General features: G+C 35.2%; 1 protein-coding gene across 2 annotated transcripts in view; it reads right to left on the reverse strand.

The window, feature by feature from the left end:
- PPFIA2 (PTPRF interacting protein alpha 2) overlaps positions 1–26,917 on the reverse strand; it is a 129,858-nt gene that overhangs the window by 17,759 nt on the left and 85,182 nt on the right. Inside the window, exons 13-21 of one of the 2 annotated variants that reach the window (XM_042889660.1) lie at positions 25,672–25,807; positions 24,981–25,201; positions 21,829–22,066; positions 20,774–20,803; positions 19,748–19,878; positions 19,105–19,259; positions 16,299–16,392; positions 8,638–8,652; positions 1,592–1,673 (exon numbers count right to left, since the gene is read on the reverse strand). In XM_042889660.1, coding sequence (XP_042745594.1) covers positions 1,592–1,673; positions 8,638–8,652; positions 16,299–16,392; positions 19,105–19,259; positions 19,748–19,878; positions 20,774–20,803; positions 21,829–22,066; positions 24,981–25,201; positions 25,672–25,807 — 1,102 coding nt within the window. The remainder of the gene's footprint in view (positions 1–1,591; positions 1,674–8,637; positions 8,653–16,298; positions 16,393–19,104; positions 19,260–19,747; positions 19,879–20,773; positions 20,804–21,828; positions 22,067–24,980; positions 25,202–25,671; positions 25,808–26,917) is intronic. The other variant, XM_042889661.1, reaches the window with a different exon arrangement.

Genomic DNA, 26,917 nt, shown 5'->3' on the forward strand with positions numbered 1-26,917 from the left:
CTATCAGAAAATGAAGGTGGATGAGAACAGTCCCTAAAAATAGGATACATTTACAGTATAGAATTCACACATAGGCAGTGAATCCACAGTTCAAGACTGATACACTTTTCTTTAGTTAAGAAAAGTCACAGTTCTTAAAATATATCTCAGCTATGTCTGTGCTACCTACAAATGACCAGAATAAATGCTAATGTTGAGAAGTTGAGCCCTGAAAAGTTTGGGCATATCACAACTGCAATCACATCCACTACTTCAAATTGGCCCTTTGGCTCCTTTAATATTAATTTCAGTTTGTATTCCCAGGGTCACACATTACATTTTCCCCAGGAGAGTATGGAATGCACACAGTGTCTATCTGATGGCTGAATGCACTGATGCTCACTGAATAAATCCAACACTTCTGCCTCATATATTTTTATCATCAGGACACAGTTTGCACTGGATACTGCAACATAACCTTTTGCATGAGCTTTCCTGTGCTACTCTCATTACGTTTCCCCAGAAATTCAGAGACATCAATTTTTCTTTATAACACCTCTCTGAGGCATTGGGAAGCATATCTTTCACAGCTAAGAATCAAGGCAAAAAATAAAAATTAAAAAAAAAAAAAAAATCAGAACTTAAATTGCCAGAAATATCCCCACATTTTACATCACTGTGGAGGACTTTAAGGGACAAACTGTTTTCAGTACTTGGAAACGCTTAGACCTTTGCATGTGCACCTTACCAGTAATTGTAGTATTACAGTTGTCACTGTAATAGTGAATATTTCTGACTGATACAAATCTGGCTACACAACTGTCATACTTCCCAGAAAAGTCATTTGCCAGCCAAATTAACAAATGTTCCTTGATAGCAGTTTGTTTTTCTGGAAGAAAGATATCATCCCATTTTCCAAGGTTATGTCTGAATGCTTGAACAGCCTTTCTGCGGTTTTCATTTCATCCTTTTTCATTAGGAACCTTCAAATAAAATGTGAAGTGGAAGTTTTGTAGATGTCAGCTTCTTTCATTCCTCACTCCTTACTTATTCCCTGAACATGCTTCTGTCAAAGCTTTGAAGTGGGGCTATTTTTTCTAGTTGCAGGGAAAAGTTCTGCAGATTATTTCTGATGATCAGACATGAGAATAGTTAGGAATACATGGAGACACTCGGTGCAGACAAAGAACAGATGCTACAGCTTTAGCCAACAAAGAGCTTGTCTCTGCACAGAGCTGGCGCCACGTGGAAGTGATTGTCTATAATGTATGAGAACATCCTGACATTCTGCCTTCATGTTCCCCCAAGGTCTGGGTAGGTGTTTTTCAAGTAGTTCTTTCACCTAAAACTAAAATTGATTTTTGTCAAAATTGGTAGAGACTTCTGCTGAAGAATTTTCTCTGGATGTATTCCAAATTCCATTCATATACACCCTCGAAATAAAGGATAGCCCTCAGCACCTCAACTGATGGTGGAGATGAAGGAAGTGCCTGTCATAAGGATTTCAATCTGCATCTCCCACATTTCAGGTGAAAGTGAATAATAAACAATTCCTTCCGTTTGGAATGATATCTAGGTAAAGAAGTGGCCCACCAGTGTGAGAAGTGCTTACTTCCAGCCAGGCGACCACCGTAGGCCCATCCCACTGGGCAAAGGGCAAACCCTTTCTCCGAGCTTCTTCCAGAAGTTCATGTCTAAAAATGAATCAAAAGCTGTTAAATATGCAGAGCTGTGTATAAAGACAATACAGATGCAACCGTGCCTCATCATTAAGGGTAACAACAGTGAAGCACAATGACAGGCATAGAAAAAGCACAGAATTCACAATGAACATTATAGCTCCTTCTCTTGCTTGAACATATTCCTTATTCTATTCCTAACTTTTTTTTTCCTTAGTGAATGTTGATGTCCTTTGGTGCATTTTGTCACCTAACATACAAAAAGTTTCTATGTGTACTGATCTGAAGCAATAAAGAATTGGGGTATTCTCTATTCTCAGACAATAGAAGACATTGGGAAACTGGGAAAATTCTGGGATTCCTCCTGAGCCTAGTTTAGCTGTGGTCTGGTCATTACTCGAAATGTCCCCAAATGGCCAGCTTTCAGATCTTAGCTAAGACTGGATGTAATGCAGCAGAATCTGTGGGTTCTTTGTGTTTGAAACACAAAACCTTGTTGTACTGGCCATGTACAATTTTGTGGCCTCTGGAATACAAGAATGGAATGGAATACAATGTTCTGCATCTTAAATAAGCCATCCATGTTTAATAAAGAGTTGGTTAAATATTCTGTAGTTGCACATTATTAGCTTTTGTCTTGTTTACACACAAAGAAAATCCATGTGGTTTACTGAGGTACATGTTTTCATGATTATAGAATTTGCTTTCTCGATTTTATACATACGTATGGATATACTTTTACAGAATTGAACAGATACCAATCCAACTACTGCCTCTGCAGCTTCTTTGGACTGCAATGAATGTGTATAAAAAACTGTGGCAAAAGTACCACTCCCAAAGCTTAAAATGCACTTCTAATACAGTAGTGTTAAATATTTTGTAAAGTATAGGTCTGTCAGCCACACTGTCAGGAAAATGTTCTATATTCAATGTGTTCAACTACTTGACCAGGCGTCTAACTGAGCACCGTTGTATTAGGTAGCATGAATAAAAGTCCCTTTGTGGTGGTGGCATAGCAGAAGTGGTCCTTCTGTAAGCTGTTTCTATTTCCTGATATTTAACAACATATTCTCAGCAGTTTCCTACTGAGCAAAACATAAAAGAATGCTCTCAGCAATAAGGTGTGGTGAAAACAAAATTAGATGGGGACTATGCTAATGGAGTATTAAAATTTGCTTACATTCCCACCCAACAAGGAAATCTTGGAATTATAGCTCCAGCTTTGTCCTCTGTTATTACTACAGCCTTTGTGGTTCAGTTATCCCTCGGCAATTCTTCACTGCCTAAGCAGCCTTTCAAGTATATGTACTGCAAAATCACAGCAGATAAAAGCAATTGAATGATCTTACAAGGAGTGCTGCTTTGGGGATTTTTGCACTGCTAAGGGGCTAGATTGAGACAATTTGGCTTTAGTAAAAACATGGAACTCAAACAGCAATTTTGCAAATGCGTTTAAATCCCTCACTCTGAGCATTAATAGAAAGACAGCTGCTTTAGTTTCTGTGTTGCTGCTGTGGTAATGTACAATAGTACAGATTCTTGACAGCTTTACTGAAGCTTATTTAGCTTCTCCTCCTACACATCTTTTGCAGCACAGCTCTTTAGCTGATCCGCTGCCACCTGCCTGTCCAAGACACTGAAGAGCTACCCTTGCTTCCTACGATGGCACAGTCCTCTGTAAGATGAGAAAGACTTGCTACTTGGGCACCCAAATGTGACATTATACCTTCAATAGCTGGAGAGTCCCATACTCCCAGAAAGACCAGCAGTGTGGGCCAATAGAGGCATATACTCGTTGCTTAGTAAAGCAGAGCTGAGGTATGGCCACTATCAGCAAACAACCACATCTCAGATATCCGCAGATGGGGAATTTGGGTTCAGCTTTCCCCGAGAGATATCTTTGCAGGGTGCTTGCGATCTGGCCTGGCCATCCCTCAACACCCCAAGGAGATGGCAGATCTCCTGGGGCCAGCAGGATTGCTAGCTGGCATAGCTGTCCTCAGGGAGAGCCAAGTCTTTGAAGCTACCCCCTCCTCATCTGTCTGGGTTCAGTATCCCAGGGCAAAATACAGACCCTACAGATCCCCACAGGAATTTGTCCTTCTCTAAAGCCAGCCCAAGCCCAGGGTGCAGCTCCTTCTCTCTGGCCTAAAGTCTCTTGGAATCACCACCATCAGAAGAACCTGATTCTAGATTTTTCCTTATCTGGGGTATTTCTCGTTACCCATCACATCTGAAAGAACTGAGCTGGCTATCACAATAAATAAATAAGATGGAAATAATGATTTTGAGGGCCACTGGCCACTTATTTGGGAGAGTCTTCTGCTCAGAGCAGGACAGCAGCAGCATATGGTCTTCAAGGAAATGAGGTTCAGGAAGAACTTGTGGCTTATTCCTTTAATTTGGTCTTAAATCCTTGTGTGGCCTCAGGAACTGAGGTGCTGCAGAAGGTGCCTTGTCTCTTTAAGTTCTCATGTCCATAAAAAAAGTTACCTTCTTTATATTGGAACCATAATTTAAGTATTTCTAGGGAGCTTCCTGTGACTTTGCAGCATCTGAGTTGGCCTGAGGCTTGTTTTGTATGCCGAACACTACTCAATGCACCTTTCATGAGTGGGAAAGCAGTTCTACTTCAGAGGCAGTCTGGCTCACTCAGTTAAAGGAAAATATAGCTGCAGTTATTGATTCTGCCTGAAGAAAATGGGAACAGAAATAAGACACTATGCTATAGCTAAAGACTACAGTATGATAAACACATAATTCAAAGGGTCTTGGCTTGTAGGAAAAAAGAGCTTTGGTTTGAAAATACATCTAGTGTAAAGCTGAAATTCTCTTCTCAGCCATGCACAGGGAATACAGTCACCATTAGGCCTGAGCCTCACTTATTTATGTGGAATACTAAAAGGATTTTTTGTAATATTTCTTTCCCTTGAAAATAATTTCATGCTTCAAACTTGCACTTCCTTCCCTAGGATGTTTCATTTAAATGCCTTTCCAATATTAAAGATCATTTAAATTATATTTTACTCTTTTAAAAACAGTGTGCTTTGACTATTTGTTCATATAAATCAGGAGTTCTGCATCACCTGAACCTATAATTTCTAAATCAGAACTAGGAGTTTCTATCTCTTGACTAAGAGAGATATTCTTTAGTTGTCAGTCATAGCAAATTGTCTTTGGATATGAAGTAACATAGGAAGTTCTTGGAATTCAGTTCTACCAAAATAAATTGCAAATTACATGTAGGAAAAAACATGTATTGCTTTGACCAATAGTACAAATCCTAAGAAAAATGAATCGGGTAATCTGCTTATTTTAGAACAGAATCTGAGTATTTTAGAACAGACAGAATGAAATGAAGTGCTTTCAGGTTAGTCAGTGGCTTCCTGAGCCAAAAAAAGAGAAGGTATCCAGATACGACTGTGGCAACTGTAGTGCTATTCTCCTTACAAAACCAGACAACTGATCACAGGAGGAGGAGAAATAAATTACATAAGCTTGTCACTCCCCCTTCCTTTCACTACAAATACAAAGATTAGAGACAGCGAATAGCATGGTACAGTTTCTCTAATGTTGAAAATGCTTTGCAGGGGAATGTAGGGATATTCTCCTAAGGCTGACAATAAAGTACTACATCTTACAGTGTGTCCACTTTGCACTGGTAAGGAGGTAAGGAATTAAAATGTAATATTTCCATACACATTTAGTTTTTTGGCACCATATGAAAACAAGTTGATAAGGGAGAATTGACATTAATTAAGCATTACTAGAAATGGTATTATTTGGCAGATAAGGCTTTAAACCACTCACTTCTACTGGAATGAATTCCAAATTAATGCCATATTTTTCGATATAACATTATTTTTGTTCAAGAATAAAATCCTTTTCCACTGTGGAATTAACAGCAATATGCTACTTAAAAAAATGCATTGTTACCCCAAGTCATGTTTTGCAAAGCAAGGAAATTACATGAACATTTTCCCAAAATGTTGGGATGTTTATATTCATCTGTTTTTTGAGTGCCTCAGAATGTGGTCTGTTCTCTCTCTTTCTCTCTCTTTTTATTTTACAAGCCAGAAAAGAAAAATGCCACACTGTGTTGCAGAGTTATGTGGCAGACAAGTGGACTTGCTTTCCCAGCACTGATTTAATTCTCTCCAGAATTACTTCTTAATACTTTTATGTTGACCCATTTTCTTTAGCATCACTCTTATGCGCACCAGGAACAACTACATACCACATAATGTAGCGCATAACTGTTTTATGTCATGAGGACTATGAATGCTGCAACATCCCTCTGGACGTGAAGGGTACACAGATGCAGAGAAGGGAAAAATTATAAGACCAGAATTATGTTATTCTTGACATTTTCTATTTCTCATATATTCTTCCATTACACAGGGGTAATTTTAGTTCCGTATCAGAAGCCCTTACCAACTCATCACATAAAACTCAAGGAACCTTATTAAAAATAAGACTGTTCTTCAAATAGAATTTGTGTGGGAAGTTAAGAAAATCTTGATTTAAAGCATGTCATTCAATGACATTCAATTTTCTTCATGAAGATGGAGCTTCTCAACATGAGGCAAAACAAGAAATAACAGCCTAAAATTTTGGACATGTATAATCCAAACACTCCATATATTACAGAAACTGGACCCTAACGCTGTCATGAAGAAACTTGAATATAAAAAGTATTTCAACACAGATCTTCTTATTTTTGCAAGTAATAGCACTTACTGTGAAAGTTCTAGTAGGTTCACAAGAAGAGTCTTCAGGAATGTTATATTATGCATATTATAATGACTCAATTAAAATGTAAGCATAAATGTGAGATAAACTGAAAACGAGGCACAGTGAAATCAAGACCAAATAACAATAGTAAAATAGAAGCAGAATTTATCTAGAAATTTTGGCCAGTGGGTGATTTGGATCCCATAAAATGAACTTATAAAATGCTTTCTCAAAAAGACAAGTGGAAGAGTTTGCCTTGCAGACTCTCTTATTATTGTTATTATTGCTACCATCAGTGTTATTATTATCAGAAATACTGAAATATTTAGTTTACAACCAAATACTAAACAACTGTTTTCTAGAAGATAAATGCACACAAGATATACTGTTTGCCTGAGTAATTCTATAATTTCAAGGTAAGATTAAACACATCTGTCTCTCATTTGTACAGCATTGTCAAAGCTAATCTACTCGCATTCAAGAACACCAAAATTTAGGACAGAAGATTTCTAATGAATTGAAATGAAGATTTAAGTTTTATCTTTTGTACTGCCTTTTCCTAAATATTTGTAAGAGACCAGAATCATGAGGGTAGTGTCATCAGATGACAAAATAAGATGGTTGAGATTAGCTGCACTTATGTAAATTAATAATTGCACTTATATAAATTAATAATTGCATTAAATGTCTAAGGCAAGTAAGTTTTTTATCTGCATTTTTCCTGCAGGGCTATAAATATTTTTAAACAATGAAGTAGGGGAAAAAATAAATAAAAGACTCAGACATGATATTGCTGTATAATACTGATTTAATTTAATCTGAAAGGATGCATCTGACCTCTAAAGACTACAGTAGTTAAACACTGAGTAAAATTTGGATGCAACTGTGGCTATCAGGGAACCTGACTTTTAAATCATTTGAACTCGTTTCTCATTCTCCCTCCTTTTTGATATTGCGCATAATAGGAGGGCAAAATGATGGGCAAAATTCAATTTCCGTCTTTACAAAAGTTTTTGTAAAGTAAACTTTTAAGAAGTTTTCAGCAAAGAATGACTGAGAGATGAAAACAGGCCTGAATCAAGAAGCAACTAACAAATAGAAGGTTTTAAATTTATAAAATGAAGAAATTCAATTTTAAGTTTAGGGCAATACAATACAGATTAGGAAAGTAGATTTAACTTTTATTGTTCCGTGCATGTGTACATAATAAGTCTTTGCAAGCTAAGGGGGGACATTCTTTAACTGAAGGCATACATTAAGCTAAGGGATATGTATCTAGAAATGCTTAATTTATGCCCTGAAAATTAGACCTACAGAGAGTGACAATGAAAAAAATAAAACACTTGTGGAATAAACAGACTTGCACAATGTATAACCTTGCAATCTTATATGTAGTGCTCTAAATTAGAGATGCCTGGAATTCCCAGGTTGATTAAATCTTACCAAGTCTAATTTTACGAAGCCATTTCATAATCATACATTCTAAGTTAATGTGGTAAACCCTGCTCCCTTCAAGCTTTTCTGTCTTTCCAGCCTTCAGGAAGTGAGAGCTGAAACATTGTTTGAATGCAAGAAATTTTCTCCCTAAGCTCTGCAAGTAATTCAAGAAGAAATAACATTTGTATGGTAGATAAAAGAGGAGTTAGAAATTTTAAACTTGATATAAGGGTAACAATTAAAAAAAAAACAAACCTTAAAAAAAAACTGGCGAAAAAGAAAGTAAAGGCATATGCAAAATGAAATATTACTGTACTGCTATATAGCATGAGGGCTTAAAAAGGAAAAAAGAATGTTTTCTGGATTACTTAAGTGTTTGGGAGTTTGAGTCCTCCGGGATTTAGTGTAGCAAAATATATATGAATAAAGGTCTTTAGTATTTTGGGCCATTTCTGTTGTGATTTTTCCACTGACTTAAACTTTAAATGTCTTTATAATTCTGGGCTTGAGACTGCCCAAAATGTGTTTAAGAACTTCTACAGCAGTTACTTACAAATAGTTTCTTCATTATGTTCAGCCTTGCAGGAACAAGTCCTAAATTTCTGTGCGCTTTCAATACTTTGAAAAGTTTCATTTGGGTCATTTTTCTGCATGATATTGTTATACAGGAGTAACAGAAGAAAAATAAAAATTAAAAAAAAAAGGAAAAAGAAAACAGAAGAGAAAAAGAAGAAATAAGAACAAAATATAGAATACAAACATGGTGCTGAAAATGAATATGTTCAGCAGCCATGGTGTTTTAACTTACCCAGATATGCTTTTCATGAGATGAAGATAGATGAATGGAAAAAAAAAAAAGTACATAAATGTTAATGAATATACAGTAGTTCATAAAGAAACCATATGATAGATAAAATAATAGCAGTTTTACAATTACCAAAATCTTTCTAAATGGTCTCTGAATATTTTAAAAAATTATGTGTTCTTTTGAAGAACAGACGCATTTTTCAAAATCTGATTTTTATTAAACTGATGTTGGTTATTTATTAGGTATCAACTCAGCAAAGTGCATCTACAAAACATATTTGTACCAAAGGTCTGTAAATATGGTTAATGTGGAGTAGATTTTTAACTTAAAGTTTGCTGCTCTGTTTGGAATAATTTCATTCTGGTTTGAGTGTTTTTCCCTCTAGGTAACCTATTTTTGCCAGTATAATTGATAACAGTACCTGTACGAGAAACCAGGATGCATCGATAATAAAATTTCTTCAACATCCTCTAATTGCCATCGTAAAAATAAAATTATATGCCTGAATGAAATCCAGATATCTCAGAATTAAATTATATTTCTATTAACTCTTGATTTAAAGAGATATAAAAGGGTTTGGTAGGTACAGCTATAGAAGAAAACTTTGAAGTGAAATGCCTGTGCTCTGATTAATTACAAAGATGTTGTATTCATTTCAGTAAGTTTAGCAGGGAGCTGGTTCCATGATCTTGAATTTTGTTTCTGTGTTTGTGTGTGAGAAGCAGAACAGCTGTGAGAGAGAAGAAAAAAATACAAGACAGAAAAGTAAATGAAAACAGATGACAAAGTCATACAAAGATTGTTTAAGAAAGGAAAATTAAGAAATGGGAGGACAGTGAAGGTATGGAATATAAATAAAGGACTAGAAAACTAGTCAAGCAATTACCAGGTGTGTTGGAGGGACCATTAAGATTGAACATGCATCCTCATGATTTTGAGGGCAAAATTCCATCATCTTTATTTTCTACTGAGAAAGAAGTACTGGCTGACTTGAACTCTTTTGCCTTTCATTTTGGACCTTCCAAAGTCTATCAAACTGTATCCTACATCTTCCTCTGAATATTCCTTTGGATATGGATAGAGAGTAATAAAAAAGATTAATCAGAATGTGATCAATTTGTTGGCAGCTTCAGTCAGTTGGAAGTTTTCAGCTGCCTTAGTGTAAGACTGTCTTCCCTATTACATCAGAGGATCAAGGATCATCTTCTTGTTTCCTGAGCATATTGTCCATAGAAAAATAAAATGCTAGAGAAAGAAATGGATCTTTAAATTTGAACTCAGTTTTTCATAAGTCAACAACTTCACTGCCATTTTATTGAACGAAGATAACAATTTCCCTCAGATGTATACTGAAGACATGTAGGTATTTTTTTCTGCTGCTGTGTTTAGTAGATTCTTCCCTTAAACAGTTAATTGGAACTGATATTTGCATCTGCAGGAGATCAGCTGCATGTTTGCAAGTGGATGTTTATATTTGTCAAGAAGTCTCAAATTGCAGTTGATACACCTGTGTTGATAAGGCAGGGAATTGGGCTTTGTCAGATTTTGCTTGAATAGAAAATGTAAATAGTTGAAATAAGTTGTATGGAGAAAAGAATAAAAAACTCTTGACAAAGCATAAAAATATTATTTTAAAAATTCAGTTTCCTTTTAAAATGAGTTCAATATAGATATTATTTATGATGTTCTTTCAGACACAATGCATTGTTTCAGTTTCTTCATCTTTATAGTAATAAGAGTAAGATTTAACAATACTCTACGCTTGTAACGCTACAATAGGAAGGAATTCCCCAAGTACAGTACCTAATTTAATAGAATGATACAATTTTAATGTTGTGAAAGCTTTCACTGGCTATTGCAAAGAATTTTTCATTCAAGTAAGGAGTGAAAATATATTTGGCAAAAAAAAAAAAAAAAAAAAATCATATTTACGTATATCTGAAGGACTAGAACCCAATCCAGCCATGGCAAAACCATGGTAGCTCCAGCATACAATCAATGATTTCAGCAGAATGCTGAAAATCAGTCCCTCCTCTACTGGAATGGGAAAACAGAAAATAACAGCTACTGAACAGAGTATTGTTTGCTAGAAAGGGAGAAAGTACTAAAGAGCCATCTGAAAGCCAACTATATCAGGTAATTTCTGGTTGATGAGGAGGGAAGAAAGAAATTTAATGCTAAGTTTGAATTTTTCTAAAGATGCTGTAAGCAAAAATAGGGAAAAAAACGGCATTAACCTAAATATATCCTTAAGAGTTACCACTGGAAAATAAATCATGTACGTTTAGGACATAATAGTATTTAATAAGCATTAAGTATTCAGGAACATTAGATGGATGGCACGGAAAAAGACCTTAATTAATTCAATTGGATTCATTTTTTTGAAATGTGTGCAATTAAGAAAGTCATTGGAAACAGCCATTTGTATAATGCAGAGGACAGATATTACTTGTATTAAAAAATACATCATATCAAGTTCTAATTTCAATTGCACATATTAGACCTAATTAAAGTGGCACTGTGTGGATTAAAAAGAATCTAAGTGATGACTACAGTGTTTCAAACTTGTATTTCATTAAAAGGCCCACCTTCACATATTTTCAAGTAGCTTACTGATGGGTTCAATTTTCCATAGGCAAATCTAAGCCCCAATATTCTATTTTATTTTATATGTTTATCAATTTTATTGCGCGTGTATTCAGCATTTGAAAAGAAAACATTTAAAAATGAAAAACATCATGAGGACTTTAGCATTATTAGGAATTTATCCAGTTTATCAAGTGAGTTTATCAGAATTTATCAACCCTGATTCTAGTTAGAAGGAAACTGATGCTCTTCTATTAATACAGAATATACTGGTGCTTGATATGTTCATTACTGTAGTCAGTTAAGACTTATTTGCATTGCAGCTCTTTCAGGTCAATTAAAAGGCCATGCATACAACAGGTTTTATTTTACACAGTTACTGTATGTATAAGAATTACTGAGGTCTTGATTGTACAGAGGTTTGTTCATGAATATATGTATGCATGTGTTCTGGCACATCTAGGCTTTTCTGCAGTCTGATAGAAGTTAGGAACTTGCGTCTTGCAAACACAACCTGTACCTGTGGAATAAATTTCCCCAAATTAGGTTCATAGGAAATTTTTCTTTTTTGTTTTGATTTTCCTTGGAAGATATAAATCTTACGTCTTAAGCTTGTCTTGCAGATGTGGAATTAAAGGATTTATGTTATTATGCTGATAAAAGAAATAAAAAGAAAACTAAGAGATTCTTATCCAATCAAACAAACAGTGGTAGAAAAATGAAAGTTGAACGCTCTGCTCTTGATTCATTCTAACAGGGCCAGATGGCATGGTCATGTCATGACACAGTGAGTGAATTCACTGCAGCTACAAAGTAAGTAATGATTGTTGCACTAACATTTATATAAATACATTTGGAGATTTGGCTGCTTTTGAGCCAGAATCCTGTCAGAATGACCCAGTTAATAGCTAGCTGACTTGCACATAAATTTTCTTCACGAACATAATTTATATATAGCATTTAGGATAAATGGGAAAGTGATGGCATAGACAATTTCTAACTGTTCTAGCAGCACACACAAGGTCAAATCTATTTGGCAATCTAGGACTATGTAGCATCTGAATCTCTTTCAAACCGTGCCTTATGCTGGCCCTTTGCAAAGGATGAAATAAACATAGCCTTCCTTCAATGCTGAGAGCCAGGTTGGCTATAAGTAAAAGCTTAAAAGTAACATTTTCAAAAATATAATAATCGTTTTGAATTTGATGATGTAATGATTTCCAGGCAAACCTGTATCTAAGCACTGATGCCTTTTATTTTCAGGTCGGGTGGTTTCATTGTTTTAAATTTTAAAATGTTCATTTCCAAGCTTCCTAGTTTTTCATTTCTAAGAAACATTGTACTGTGGAGTACATGTGAAACCAGCAATAAATGCCTAATAACATACGTTTTTGAAATATGAGAAGATATTGTTGCAGATCAAATCAAACACTTGAAAAGGATTTGAACTACTGGCACTTTGCAATTTGAAAGGCAAAGCAGAACCCATTCAAACTTCTGTGCTACCTAAGACATACAAAGTTTAGTAATAGCTAGACCTATCATGTATTTCAGGTCTGAGAGTAAACATTTATGGATGACTGAAGCATCCTCACCTCTTCTTTTCAGATTACTTGAGGAATATGATGAGGTTATATTTAAAAAAAAAAATCTATACAGCTTCCTTAGTTTGTCCTTGATGCTTTAGGAAGAAAAACTTGTTACGGATACATTTACTGCAATATGCAAATGTTGATTCAAAAGAGATTTTTGTTTGACGTCTTTAAATTTAGCATATCACTGAAGCAAACCAATGATTACATTTTAATGAAGTAGTCGATTGAAACTGAAAGAAATGTAACATCTTAATAACATCTTCTAAGGAAGAAACAAGAAAACTTTAAAATTTAGGTTAATTACACCATTATTACTGGAGAGGGTTTGGTTTCTGGAGATATCGTACGATCTCAGGAAACTCTCTCAAGTGAAATGTATTAATCAAGAATCTAAGCGATGCGTACGAATCCTGCTAAAATAGCATTAACACACTACAGTGTTTGTAACTCCATGAAGCCAGTGCAGGGTCAGTGCATGTGCTTGCTGTTCCAGGAGCAGGTCATCAGGATACCTGGGGGCCATTAGCACCTACAGGCTGCAGCAGATTATGGAGTGAAACAACATGCATCTTCATCCTTAAATAAGGGGGCATACTTACTGAATTAATGATAGAGTTGAATACATTCAGAAATACAAAATTACAAGTTTAGCGTTTTAAGGCATTTTTTTCACTTAAGAGGTTACTTCAAACAAAATAAATACATTTTAACAGGAACTGCATCTATCTAATTTTTAACTCATTAACTCAAACCTAACTTCAAAATCTGGTAAATTAAACCTTACATGAGCTTTATGAAGCTACCAAGTCCTTTGAGGTGTTCTAGTTGCAGTGATGAGTCCTAACTTTGGTTTCACATCAAGGGCAGAATCCTAGCTTTCCTGCATCTGCGAGTTCTACCACTGAAGTGAAAGAGAAGTTGATTGAGCTGCTAACACAAATGAAAACCATTTCACACGAGTTCTGTGTGTAAGGGAGAAATACAAGTTCAACACTGAGGTATTATTCCTGTTTCCTAGAAAAGGCTCTTGGACCACTGAATTTGTTTCCTAAGTAACAAAGCCAGCATGAGTAAAGGTCTTCCAGACCTGTAAATAAGTATGATGAAAAACTTCCTTACTTTTAACTATTCTTCTGGTAGGCCTGATTCCTTTGGGACTCTATATCCTAATCTAAATTAGCCAAAGAAATTCTTAGAAGACAAGGTGCTCTGCTATTTCTGTTCCAGCCTCTGGAATTTGTAGAGTCTGTTCAGCAGTAAGAAGGAATCAAACATTCAAATTTAAATCTTACTGCTATCGTAAGACTGAAAATTCTCACCCTCCTCTTATTATTTTTACAAAGACATCGTATACATAAGCATCATCTTTAATGTTACTTTCTCATTTGCATTACCCAAATCAGTAATATTACAGCTGTTGTATGTAATTGAAAGCTACTTCCAAGGGTAGTTATGCATCATTAAGTATTGGCAAAATTGAATCTGACCGACTGAGACAAACTTGTCATTCAGTTGACTTTTTGGAGAGACTCAACCGAATACTTTCCAAGGTAAGACATGCAAATACATTCTTTATTATGAAATGTTTGTTCCCTTCTACCCTATTGATAATTAGCACTCAGTGGCAATTACAATTCAGCAGAATCCCACATATCTCTCTCACACAAATATTACATTTTCCCCATACTAAAGTACTTCTATAGCTGTTATATAATGTTAACATTTCTGTGATAGTAAATTAAGAGGAATCTTAAAAGTAGTCATAGTGAAGTGAGAAGCTATGAATATGGATAAATCTAAAGTGGTGAAAAAAAAAAAAAAATCTTAATGACACAGGTAAATAGCATATACTACAGTATACAATTCAGACCAGATGATCTGTCACAGCCAAGTGATGGTCACAAAGGAAAGATTCCTTTCCTTCCAGCAGAGAATATTTTGTTTACACTTAATCCTTAAAGAGCCAAGGACAGAAGACAGATAAAAGGAAAAACAAAAGGAAAGACTTGAAAAGAAGATGGCATGGGGAAGTCTCGTTATGTGAGACTAGACAGAAGTCTAATAACTGGTTATTTAAACACCTACGTTTTCTAGACCAAAAACTTGGTAGGCACTATCATGTATGAAGTACTGTCAAGTATGTGTCAAGTGTTAGGCTAGCTTATGCAGTTTAAATAACTATAACATATGACAAAGTGAAGACATTTGTCCTTTCAAAATGAACACATTTGTCCCTTTCTTTTTGTGCTATCTTCATTCTCCAGAGCTTGAATATAAATAGGGGTTGCAAAAAAAAAACAATAGACTGCTGAATAGTCATTGGAATGCTTTCTAAAATCTAATAAAGAGGTGTAGTAATATACCCTATACTTCCATATATTTCTTAATAAATGGTGATTGATAATAGATTTACAACCAAAAAAACCCCTATGAATATTCTGAGTATCTCAGTTGAATTGAAAATGACTCTTCTCTGCCAGCTAGCACAATGAATGCTCTTTAATTGCTAAACTGAGGCTGATTTAAACTGAACACTTAGATTTGTATGTTACACAGATATGTGCTTTTAAACAAACTTGATACAAAAGTAGTTGTTAAAGATATTCTACATTTAAGTTTAAACAATAAGTGAAATACATCCTTGGATTGTAACTTATCTTGAAACTGCAAAGGAGCATTAAAAGACTGAAAGAGACCAGAAAACACCACGTTTTAAAAATCAGGCTTTCAGAATCCAAATAATAGCACTAAATTAGTAATTATGGATGAAACATAAACCTGTTTACTAAATGAATTTTCAACCTCATTTTTAAATATAATCTTTTTTTTCTCAGACACCCTATAATTACACTGGAACTGTGATGCTGCCAAGATGTATCTTTTGTGTTTAAAGCTTTATTTTAATAGTTCTCCTTAGTTCCTGGCAGCTGCCATCAACCAATGTACTGGTGTTACAAGTAGGTGAACCAGAGACAGTTAAATTATTACATGATTTAGGCGAACAACCAGCGAGGTTGCCATTTGCTGACAGGAAAAAAAAGAATTTGAAGCTGCTAGGGCTTGTGGGGCGCCTTTGACTTCAATGTTCAATGCTTGTTCAATGGATAATGTGAACAATTTTTCTCTGTTCAGAAAAAATCATGTAGTAAGTCACTATAATGTTTTTTTTCACTGCCTTCCTATTTTGTTCAGAACTATTGTTACCAAAAGGCTCAAAACTAATTACAATGGGAAATAGAAAGCGTCTCTTAATGCTTTACAAATGAAACAATGTAGTGCAATTGAAAACTATTTTTTCCTATTTTTCCTATATTTCATACGCAGCTTTAAAAACATTTACTGTAGAAAAAAATACAGTAAGTCAAAAACTGCCATAGTAGATGGTGATGCCTCTTGGTACACATCTGCATAAAATCAACACAAAAATTGACATTTGATTCAAGCACGAGACAATAAAAGTGACATGAACACGGTACTCACTTCTTCTTTAGCCTTCGGTCTTTTTCTGCTTGGGTTCCAAGTTTGCCTAATCCCAGAGACTCTTGTGCTGCCGCTTCTGTTTCAATATAACCTCCTGTGTTGAAAGAGGGAAAAGAAATACATATTTTCCCATAGCTCTTTCCCAGTGGCTCCCTCAACTCTTCAATCCCCGTTCCATCCTCCTTCAAAGTCATCTATGACATCTGGAGTAGTGGAGAACTGCTTCTGGCAGGTGTTTATTTTTAGTACATGAAAAGAAGTAGAAAGAAAAATTGTTTCCTCCTCCTTGCGTTCAGCAGAAATGTTTGAGAAAGAGACTCTGATCTCTTTTGCCTGTTTTTCTCAGCCTCCTTAAGGCTCAGCCTCATGGCCGTAATTGAGCAATGCCATCACTATTTATTAATCTTAGTGGGGAAATGTGCTGATGAAACGATGACAGATTATCCCAGACTGCAAAGTATTCTCAGCATAGCAGATTTTATCGCACAACAAACACATCTGGGCCTGTGAATGACCTATGGCACATTGCAGTGGATGGGGTCATTGTGCTTGTCTGTACCTCAGGCATGTAGATGGCCGTGATAAATGTTCCTAACCAGCTGAATACATCATACAGACCACCTTGCTGGGATGGGGCTAAATTTCCCTTTATTTATTATTTGCCTTAAGGACTAGAATATTTAAAACAAAATGGGAAGAACATGTGAATGTCTAGAGTGCTATTCCCCGAAAGAGAGAAGATTGGATCAAGTTAAAATCAAACAAATTAAGAAAATGAAATAAGACACTCCCATCCTCTGTAACGTTCCTTTCTCCTTCTTCAGTAAATAAAAGACGTCTGGAAGAAATTAGTAACATGGAATCTTGATGCTAAGAAAGATACCCTAAGGCATGAAATTTGCCTTTGAACAATGACACAGATGGTTTAACAGAGATGATAAAGATAGCATATTATGAAAATAATTATGAAAAAAATAGGAGTTTAGCAGTGGGAAACTAAGTTTTGAAGGTAACGTTGAGCAAGGTAATATGTTGAGTGATAGCTTGGATTTGAAAAACCTAGTGATAAAACTGGAGGATCCGGTGTTGCTTCTTTAATGTGAATAACTTTGCTTTTAAGCTAAAGAATAGATGACACAAAAATTTCATATAATTGCAAATCTTCATTAATAGCTAATATTATAATTTCATGAGCTAGTGTTGGGAATTAGAAATAGGCTTTGGCCAATTATACATATGTCTTATTAATCATTTTGTGTATTATTATGAAATTAATCTATTGCCAGATTACATTGCTCCTTAGACAATCTTTCAAGGTGTTATTTTGTTTCTGTTCATACTGAAAATAATTGGAGGGAAGACCAACGAATTTATTACATCTTCGTCCTCTGTATTCCCAAATTACTGTGAAATCATAGATTATTATACCTAATCCATCAGTATCAATACAATTGTTTTTATGGAATGTAAATGTGAATTAAGAATTAATTTAGCCACAGTCTAAAGTTACAAAATCAGGCAGATGGTGACATGCAGGAGTATTTGGGAGATCTAATTAATGGGATTCTGAAATAAGCTGTGAAGATGATTGAATAAATTAATTTTATTCTTCCCACACTAAGGAAAAAAGAAAGGAATTTAAATTAAGACTAGAAATTAGCTGGTTTTCTTTACAAGAACACAAGAGAAAGAGGAGAAAAGTTGGGGTGTAAATAGAGAACAATTAATCCTTTGATTTTACTCTGATACTTTGATCCCAATATTACCTAGCTTTATGCTGTAGTATTTCAGTGATGGTTTCGTTAGTGGTGATGATAATATATATTAATAAGAATGAAGATGTTTTGTTAATGGTGGTGGTGGGTTTTGTGTTTTTTTTTTGTTTTTTTTTAATTTGGGCCTATGTATTACTCCACCATTTACAATCACTGCAGACCTTTAAATTTTTTTTACAGGTGTTATGTGGACACCACGGCAGTAAAAAATCAGTGTTTCACAAAACTGTGCTCAGACATCTTCATGTCTAGGAAATTTTATGGACACATCTATACCAAATTTATGTTTGCGTTAACATGTGTATGTAATTACCTGTTTGGGTATGCAGACTATGAGACTGTGCTAAAGGCTTCACTTTCCATTGCTTTTGCTACCTGTAGCTAGTTAAATAAAATTATGCCATGACTGTTTTGATGTTTCTTTTTTTTTTTTTTTTTTGCAAATGGTATGGACACGTCCTGTGGAACATTTCAGAAGAAAAATTTTCCCAGACATGAATTAGACAAAGATCTTGGAGAAGGTGAAAAGAAATACAAGGAAAATAAAGCATTGCCATAGGCAGCACAGCTAACTGCAAGAGTATGGTGAGGACATCAGTGACAGGTACAAGTAGACATCTACTGATGTGCTGCAACAAGAAAGGCAAATGCACTTTCTTGCAAGGACCTTTTATAGTAGATATACCCCTTAGAGTGGGATTATACTTAGTACTCTCTTACCTCTTTTTTATTTTGATTATTTGAGAACACACTGTTAGCATTTTAACTGTAATTTAATAGAGTATTGAAGCACTAGGTTCAGTGAAGAGAATGACTTGTAATTTGTGTTAGAAGTCTTCTTTCATTTATGTGTTAAAGTCACAGCAAACTCCTGACATATAATTTCTGATAGCAACGGAGTCTCTAATGACAAGGTTCCATCAGAGTAAATGGAAAAAAAAAAAGCAAACTGGAAAGTGGAGAAGAACGTATTAAAAAAGGAAAAATGATTGTGAAGTGGTGACCACGGCTTGGTACCACTAATTCCTTACTGAGCTGTCCAAGTCGAGCCTTCTCTTTTTTACCAAACAAGCGTCCTATCGAGGACTTGATTCCTTTCTTCTTTGGAGCTTTGTGCAGGGAGTCCTGACTGCTACTGACACTGCCAAGACCAATACTTTCTGGCTCCAATGAAGCAGGTAAACTACTATAAATGACAATAAAGACATAGAACAGATAACATATTAACATTTTTTACTTTCTTCTTGCGGCCGTGCAAATAAATGAATTCGTTATAAGTTAGTAATAAACTTCCCACAACTGAAACAATTAATCCCATCTTGCTCCTTAATTGATTTAGCATTATGTAAAGCAATACAGGGCCAGAAATAAATAATAATATTTGTTTGCTATTTGTTTGCAATTGATATAAATACAGGAATCAGCCTGATATTTGTCTTTCTAGGAAATGCAGGATCCCTACTTCTAGTACTTCTGGTAGGGATCAAAACTATATCTTAAAACAGAATTTGTCAATTTTAGCACTGACAAATACTTTCATCTTCACAAAGGAGACCAAGATAAAAGTTTATTCTTTATGGCAGGGGAAGCAATTGCCAACAAGAAATATGAGGAAATCAGGCCATTTTATAGCACACAAAAGTTCAGTTCTGACTCACGTTATGGAAATATTACCTTCTGGCATCATTGTGGTATGAAGAAGGAAGGGTATGAGTCATTCTGATAGCTCTGGGTGTTGGAGGGGGAGAAGTTTCACATTTGATCGTGGCTTTATCTTCACGTCCATCTTCTTCGACTACTGCAATCTGGGAGAGATACACCATTTAGACCTGAACAGCTTTTCATCAGCTTTTCAGCATATGCTTCAGAAATTTGCCAGTTGAACTGAAGCATTTATGGATTTAAAGGAGGTTTAAAAAAAAAATAATAAGAAGGCTTCTTATTTCTTAAAAAGACTATTGGGAAAAAAAAAAACAAGATTGACTAAACATGGTAGCTTACAGTATATATATGAAAGAACAAAGACTATATTTGCAGGAGAAATTCATTTCTTTTATGACAAACAGGTTGATCCAGTAAAGGTCTAAGCATGAAAATAACTTTATTCATGAGCAATTTTTTTGCATTAAACAGGATTATTCATGAAACAAAATTCTCAGGTAAGGTGGAAGGTAAATACAGACATAAACAAGATCAATCCCTCTGAAGCATGATAACAGATTGGTCAGAGTACTTGAAAATAAGCATGGAAGAAAAGGTTTTGTCACAACGTATAATAATTTAAATTGAAGATTGTCTCTACTCTTGTAAAGATAAAGCCCACATTCAGTGACAATTCCGCAAATAACTTCATACCACTCCAAAGATTTCAAGCAGTCTGACTGATTTCTCCTAAAAATGGCCAAAATACATCTGAAGGTAATTCTTATGCCCACTTGTTTTTCTTGTTTTCTTGTTTTTCACTGTGTTTCTTTTAAGTGTGTGCTGGGGAGGCTACTCCAAAGTATCACTTGTGAGCCTTGATTCTTGGAATAGTAAGGACTACTGCAAGCCTCTTTAGGTAAATTTAGAATTATTATGTTTGGGGACTGGGTGACAAGGAGTGAAGGGGGTGAAATGGGTGGGAAGGAACATAGTGATTTAAACAGCAGAGGAATATGGTGAATGCACTTTCCTGACTTAAAAAAAAGCTAGTCTTACCTTTCTCCGATGTTTCCTTAGATCGCTTGGCTTAAATCGGTAACAAAAGAAGCAACAACAACAGAAAAAGAATGATTAATATATCTTATCTGAGCATAACAATGCCACGCACTCTTTCTTCTAACATCCAAAATTTAATACTACCCATATATTGAACATAAAAGTAAACATGGTGGTACAATGCTTCACAAATACACTGTCTCTGAAAGCAGTTACTTTTTCTAATGGTACAATTCCCTTCATTTTTATAAACTTAGAATAGAATAGGACATTCCAAATTTATGACAGCACTTTATAAAATTTTTTCATATAAAATCTTTCAGTAAGCATGTCCCCTAAGACTTTGTAGTTTTATGAAATATTGCAAACAAATCAGTGTTTCACCAAGTATAAACATAAAATATCATCAGCAAATAGCACATCTGAAAAAGGGTCATTTCTCTCCTCTTACCGTGTCTTACTGAGTCAGTGAATACAAATTCATCCATCTCTTGTACTTCAATATTATTTGGCAGTAGGCAGTTGCTAGAATGTGCCATGTTTAACTCTTTTTTTCCTTTTTTTTTTTTTCTCCACTCATTCAGAGCTGAAGATATTGCAGAATGTATTCACTGTGTCAACCTTGGCTGCAGAAACTCCAGGGATACTGCTCCTCCAGCTAACCCCTACAGGACCATTTGGTAACTTGGGTTCTAGAGATGAGACTTCTACATAACTCTTTCCAACTCAGTGTTCTCAGAGGATGTCTGATAGTATATTGTGTCTGTCCCCAGCCAGGAAGGATAAGGAGATATTTCACATTCAACTTCTGCTAAAGCAACTCAGGGGGAGTATCTTGAAAAGATCAAAGTATGTGCTAGACAGGGTGAGTGAAGTGAGGCTGTGGGGCACTACTTCTGTGGCTCCCGATACATTAAGAATTTGGCTGAAACTCACAGACATATCCATCTGAGCTTTAGCACAGCTACATCTGGATGCCAGAGATGAGCCATGCATACAGTAAAAGATGATGCTAGAAATATCACACCCCAAATTAGCATCACAGAGTCTCTTACCAGCGTCATAACCCCCATTCTATCCATCTCCCTGGCAGGACTGCGAGGGGTGAGTTTAGGAGTTGAGTGTCCGCTGGGAGGGGAAGAGCTTGCAAGTGATGATGCTGTCACTGAGCCAGTAATGGATGTACCTTGATGGACTCTGGCTAGATTTAAGCCTTCCAGACTCACACTAGCCACTCTGTTCTCTATCTCTTCAGCACGCAGTTCTGTTGACTCTTTTTCTTCTTGGATTAACCTTATAAAATTAAAGGACATGGCTGGATTTAGGACAACATTAATACTCTGAAAGTATTTCTAGATTCTGAAAGCAAAATTTTCTTCCTTGGTACTTATCATTTTGCACACAGACACACACTGGCACAAAATAAATACTTATGCAGAGGTTACCTATGCCCATTGGTAACTGTATTTTTAATTTCTCATTGCAATTTCTACCTTTGTCTCTGCATGCACCAAAACTGAATGTAAAAAAATCATTCTTCTCAAAACAAAAAGAAAGCAAATATTAGTTTCACAGATCAACTCCAAAATAATAATGTTTTAGGTATTTTTAATCACCAGAATTATAAAATCCTTTCTCCTATTCCTCCAACCTCGAAACCTGTTTGAAGAATCTGCCCAACAACAAGAATTTATGTATGATATCTCAGGAAGATTGGTTTCTTTGCATGGGAGAAAGAGAGGGAGAGTGAACGATCCTATTTACCATAGGAAAATAATTCCAATCTTAAGTTGAATTCAGCTGACTTTATTTTGCTAAACCATAAAGAAAAATTTAAGGTCAAATGGTCTGAAAGGTCGCCTTTGAGAAGGGAATTGCTAAGATAATCTATATTAGTAAAGCAAGGGAACATGTAGGACAATTTGTCTGTTTCATCCCTACAAATTGATGAAAAGATGACAGCTGTTTGTAAAGCATTAAGTTTTTAAGTGAATTTCATTGGAAGAGCTCTCACTGGAAATGAATATTAGTTTCTTGAACATGCATAGCTTCAATAGAAGGTGTCAACTGGGTTATTTTGCTTCAGAAAAATATATTAAGAATAAAAGACTTCTTGTATATGTTTTGAACACAAACCAAGTCAGAAGGAATTTTTTTGTTTGCAAAGATAAGGAAAATGGATGAGGGATCATTGTAAAATATGACAGAATTTGAAACATGGAAAGTCTGAATCTGTGAACCAGGCTTGAGGTTTTTTGGTTTTGTTATTTTTCTTAACGTGAAATGGAGGAAGTACAATAAATTAAAACGTAATACTTTGAAAATGGAAACCTAAAAATCCCTGTGCTGTGATAAATTTTCTTCCCTAAAATCTATTTCAAAGTGTCTACAAAACACCTACTGTTCTTTCTGTAATGAGAAGTCTGAGAAACTCAATGGCAAATAACATTTTGAGAGAGATTCAGAACAAATCTTCTTTGTTTTGTATATACACATATATATATTTGTATATATTTAGATATTTTGCAAAATATCTAAATTCTGAATAGCCTCATATAATACAACCAACTCAAAACTAGTTTTTAATCTCCTGATATCTCCCACTCATTTGACAAACCTCCTTTCGCCAACAAAAAAAGACTAAAAAAATGTGGAATGTAATACAGTTTATAATGACTATCCTTATAGAATCTTTTTTTTTCCCCGAAACATTAAAATCAAAACATAATAAAATTAATTGTCTGGATTTTGATAATAATGGTGGTGGTAAATAAAAGCCTATATCCCAGTATACAAGTATTAGTAGGGGAAATAAGTGACCCCCAGCAAAAATGACTATATACAATGTGTCCCCTTTTTATTTCCTTTCATGACATAAAACAATACCTACTACCTAATTCAAGATCCTCTGTTTAGTAGAAGAATGTTTTGATTCAAGATGGCACAAGTAATATCTCATTATGTCACCTTCAAGTACAACTTCTTTTCAAAACTCTTTACTGTATTATAAATTACTTGTTAAATTGTTAAAATGCTAATATATATATATATATATATATATAATACATTTGTTGAATCTACAGCAACCTGAATTGCTTACTTCTTTGCAGTAATGGAAAATATTGATGGATTTCTCTTTTACATACTCAAAATGCATTGTTTTAGGGAGCTCTGTCCTCCCAACAACAAAATTTCACTTTGCCTTTTTTGTCTTGGTTTACACCGGGGTTAAATCCCACATGAATCTTCATTCAATTCTGGAAGTAGCAAAAACCAAAAGCTACAGATCTCTAATAAAAGATCTTGCCTGAACTAGAAATGTTATCCAGTCAATATATTTCAATTTTTTCAAAAACTACCTTGCAAAGAAAGATTGAGATCTTGAAAAGGTAATCTGGTTTTGATTGTATTTCTAAACATACACTTCCTGTCCATAGAATTACCAGAAGTGACTGATAACATCTTCCAGAGAAATGATGTTTTTTTGATGCATCAACTTATTAAAAAGTTACTCTTCCTGAAAAACTGTAAGAAAGTTTTCAGCCTAAAACATGATTTCATTTACAAAAACACCTTAAATAAATTATGTTACTCAATTCTCCTTCATTCCATTAAATTTGCATAAAAACTAGCAAGCCACAATTATTTTACTACCTATTTCCCAGTACTATAACCTATCAGGTGCATGAAAACAACAACAACAACAAAAACTGTGTTCAATAGAAAATCAAAGCAATTTCTTGGAAAGTGTGGCTTATATGAAATGTAACATTGGAAAAGTTACCAGAGGAAAACATGAACAGGAAATGAAATAAAGCATTTCACATAGGAGGTAATTTGTGAGTAGTTATTTATACAGAACAGGGAGAAAGATCTTGAAAAGATTATGAATAGAATTTTGTAAAATTTGCCATGTGTCACATTCTCTTATGCATTTATTTTTAGTTGCTCAGTGGTCCTTTGCAAGAAACTTTTATTTGACAGTAAACCATTTTTTCCCTACTGTCAGAAAATACAGAAGTCAATGTTCTATTCACGCAATAAATACAGAATAAATCTGTAAATTATCTATAGATAAATAGATTATCAATCCTTTAAATGTACAAGTGGTTTCCAAATTGTTATGAATGGTATCTATGCTCATGCACTGAAAGGACCCTAAAGCTGTAATCAAGAAATGCACCACAGCTGGTTCAAGGCTACATACCTGATTTCTTTATTGATTGCATCTAGCTGCTCCTGAAGCATCATGGCCAGCGTCTGGGCATCAGAATGGCCACTTGGTGACAAGAGGTCCATGGAGCTGAAAAGCGTTTCTCTATCATCATCATCAATGTCAGACATTTCAGTGTCACTTTCAAATGGATGACTGCTCAAAACACCAATCTGCTGAGTCCTATTCCACTCATGATCTCCAAGTGATTTTACCTAAGCAGGAATTAGGACATATATGTCTTATTCCACAGAAAACAGTTGCATAGTTGAACTATAAAATGGAGAAGGAAAGTAACTCACATTCAAGAATACTTATTCAATAATTATTCTCCATCGATACGTGCAATGTTATGGCAAGAAGGCATTTGATTGGCATTGTGGAGGATGTAAACTATTTTCACATAATTTCTAATGCTGTGTAAAGTTAACTGCTAGGAAAGTTTGTGAAGATAATGAAAAAAGACAAATAGTCAAATACGCTCAAACTTTGGAGTCTGAACTTCAATGTTTTCTGCCTTCATTTTAGTACAACAGTGATCTATGTATAAATAGAAAAAAAACCTACTCTTGGTGTTTGTGCTTATTCATTTATTTGGTTTTCCAGAAATATGCAAGCCTTAAATTTAACAGCCTGAAAAACATTTTCATTTTAAAGAATACAGGAAAATAAATCAGATATTAACCTTTGGTTCATCTCTGCGTACTCCCATGCGTCCCCTTCTAGGTCGCCTTATCACCTTAGTTGACCGATAGTCAGACTGGCTCTCCACCAGTGAGCCCACAGAATACCTCAACTCTGCTGATGAGTCCAGATGAGGCCTGAGAAAAGAATCGAAGAAACAGAATTCAACATGAAGATAATTAGCACAACTGGCTGCTGAATAAATTGTTCAAGAGTGAGGATATCTGTAACACGTTTTTACAGTCCTTCGTTATGAAAATATTGGAGAACTGCCTTTTGAAAAATAGCATAGTTTATAATTATTTATTTTGAGAGATTTAACTGGAGAGAAATATGAAATCTAAGTACAAGTACCTACAAATTTTCCATAAAAATGCATTTAGGACATTTATAGACTATGGCTTTGAATAGAGCAAGAAGAGACAGATTTGTAAGAACCAAAATTAACCAGTGCAGACTTGTAGCTCCAAAAAGTTAAGATTTTATGGCAGCTGAACACAAATAAATTCCACAGGTAATACAGCTACAGATATTGACTGAAGCCTCCTTCACTCACAGGGGGTGGAGGGGCAGCAGGGCCCGAGGGAACGGCATGGAGCTGCGTCAGGGGAGGGCAGCTGGGTGTTAGGGAAAGGGTTTGCACCGGGGAGGCGGGCATGGAACGGGCTGCCCAGGGCTGTGGGCATAACACCGAGCTGCCAGAGTTCAGAGTGTGTTTAGACCGTGCTCTCACACATAGGGTTTGATTTTGGGTAGTTCTTTGTGGAGCCAGGATTTGGACACTGTGATCTTTGTGGGTCCCTTTCAACTCAGGATATTTTGTGATTCTATGAAAAGTATTATTTCGAAAGAAATTCAAGGTTGAGTTTTAGGGCAAGAAGAAATTTAGGAAAGAATAATTGCCTTTCTAGAATAATAAATTGATTTAAGCTGTTAGTAGTGCAGTACCTACAGTACCTGTCTCACTGTTCAGTGCCCTGTTAGGATGTTCTCAAATCTCTCTGAGTACTGCCTTCAGATGACATTATGTGGTCTTGTCCTACACACTAGGCAAAGCTATGTTATTTCTTAATAATAATAATAATAATAATAATAATAATAAATCTTAGATGCAGTGATGGTTATAACTTCATTATCAAAAAATCTTGGGGGGGTGGGGGGGGAAGGGTATTTGGCTACACTTTTAAAATCACTGTAATTTCAAAAGACTTCCCTTAATCACAGTAATACTTCAGTGTATACTCACT

This window comes from Lagopus leucura, unplaced genomic scaffold (genome assembly GCF_019238085.1).
Source record: "Lagopus leucura isolate 7727_CA_CO unplaced genomic scaffold, USGS_WTPT01 Super-Scaffold_100159, whole genome shotgun sequence".
Lineage (NCBI taxonomy): Eukaryota > Metazoa > Chordata > Aves > Galliformes > Phasianidae > Lagopus > Lagopus leucura.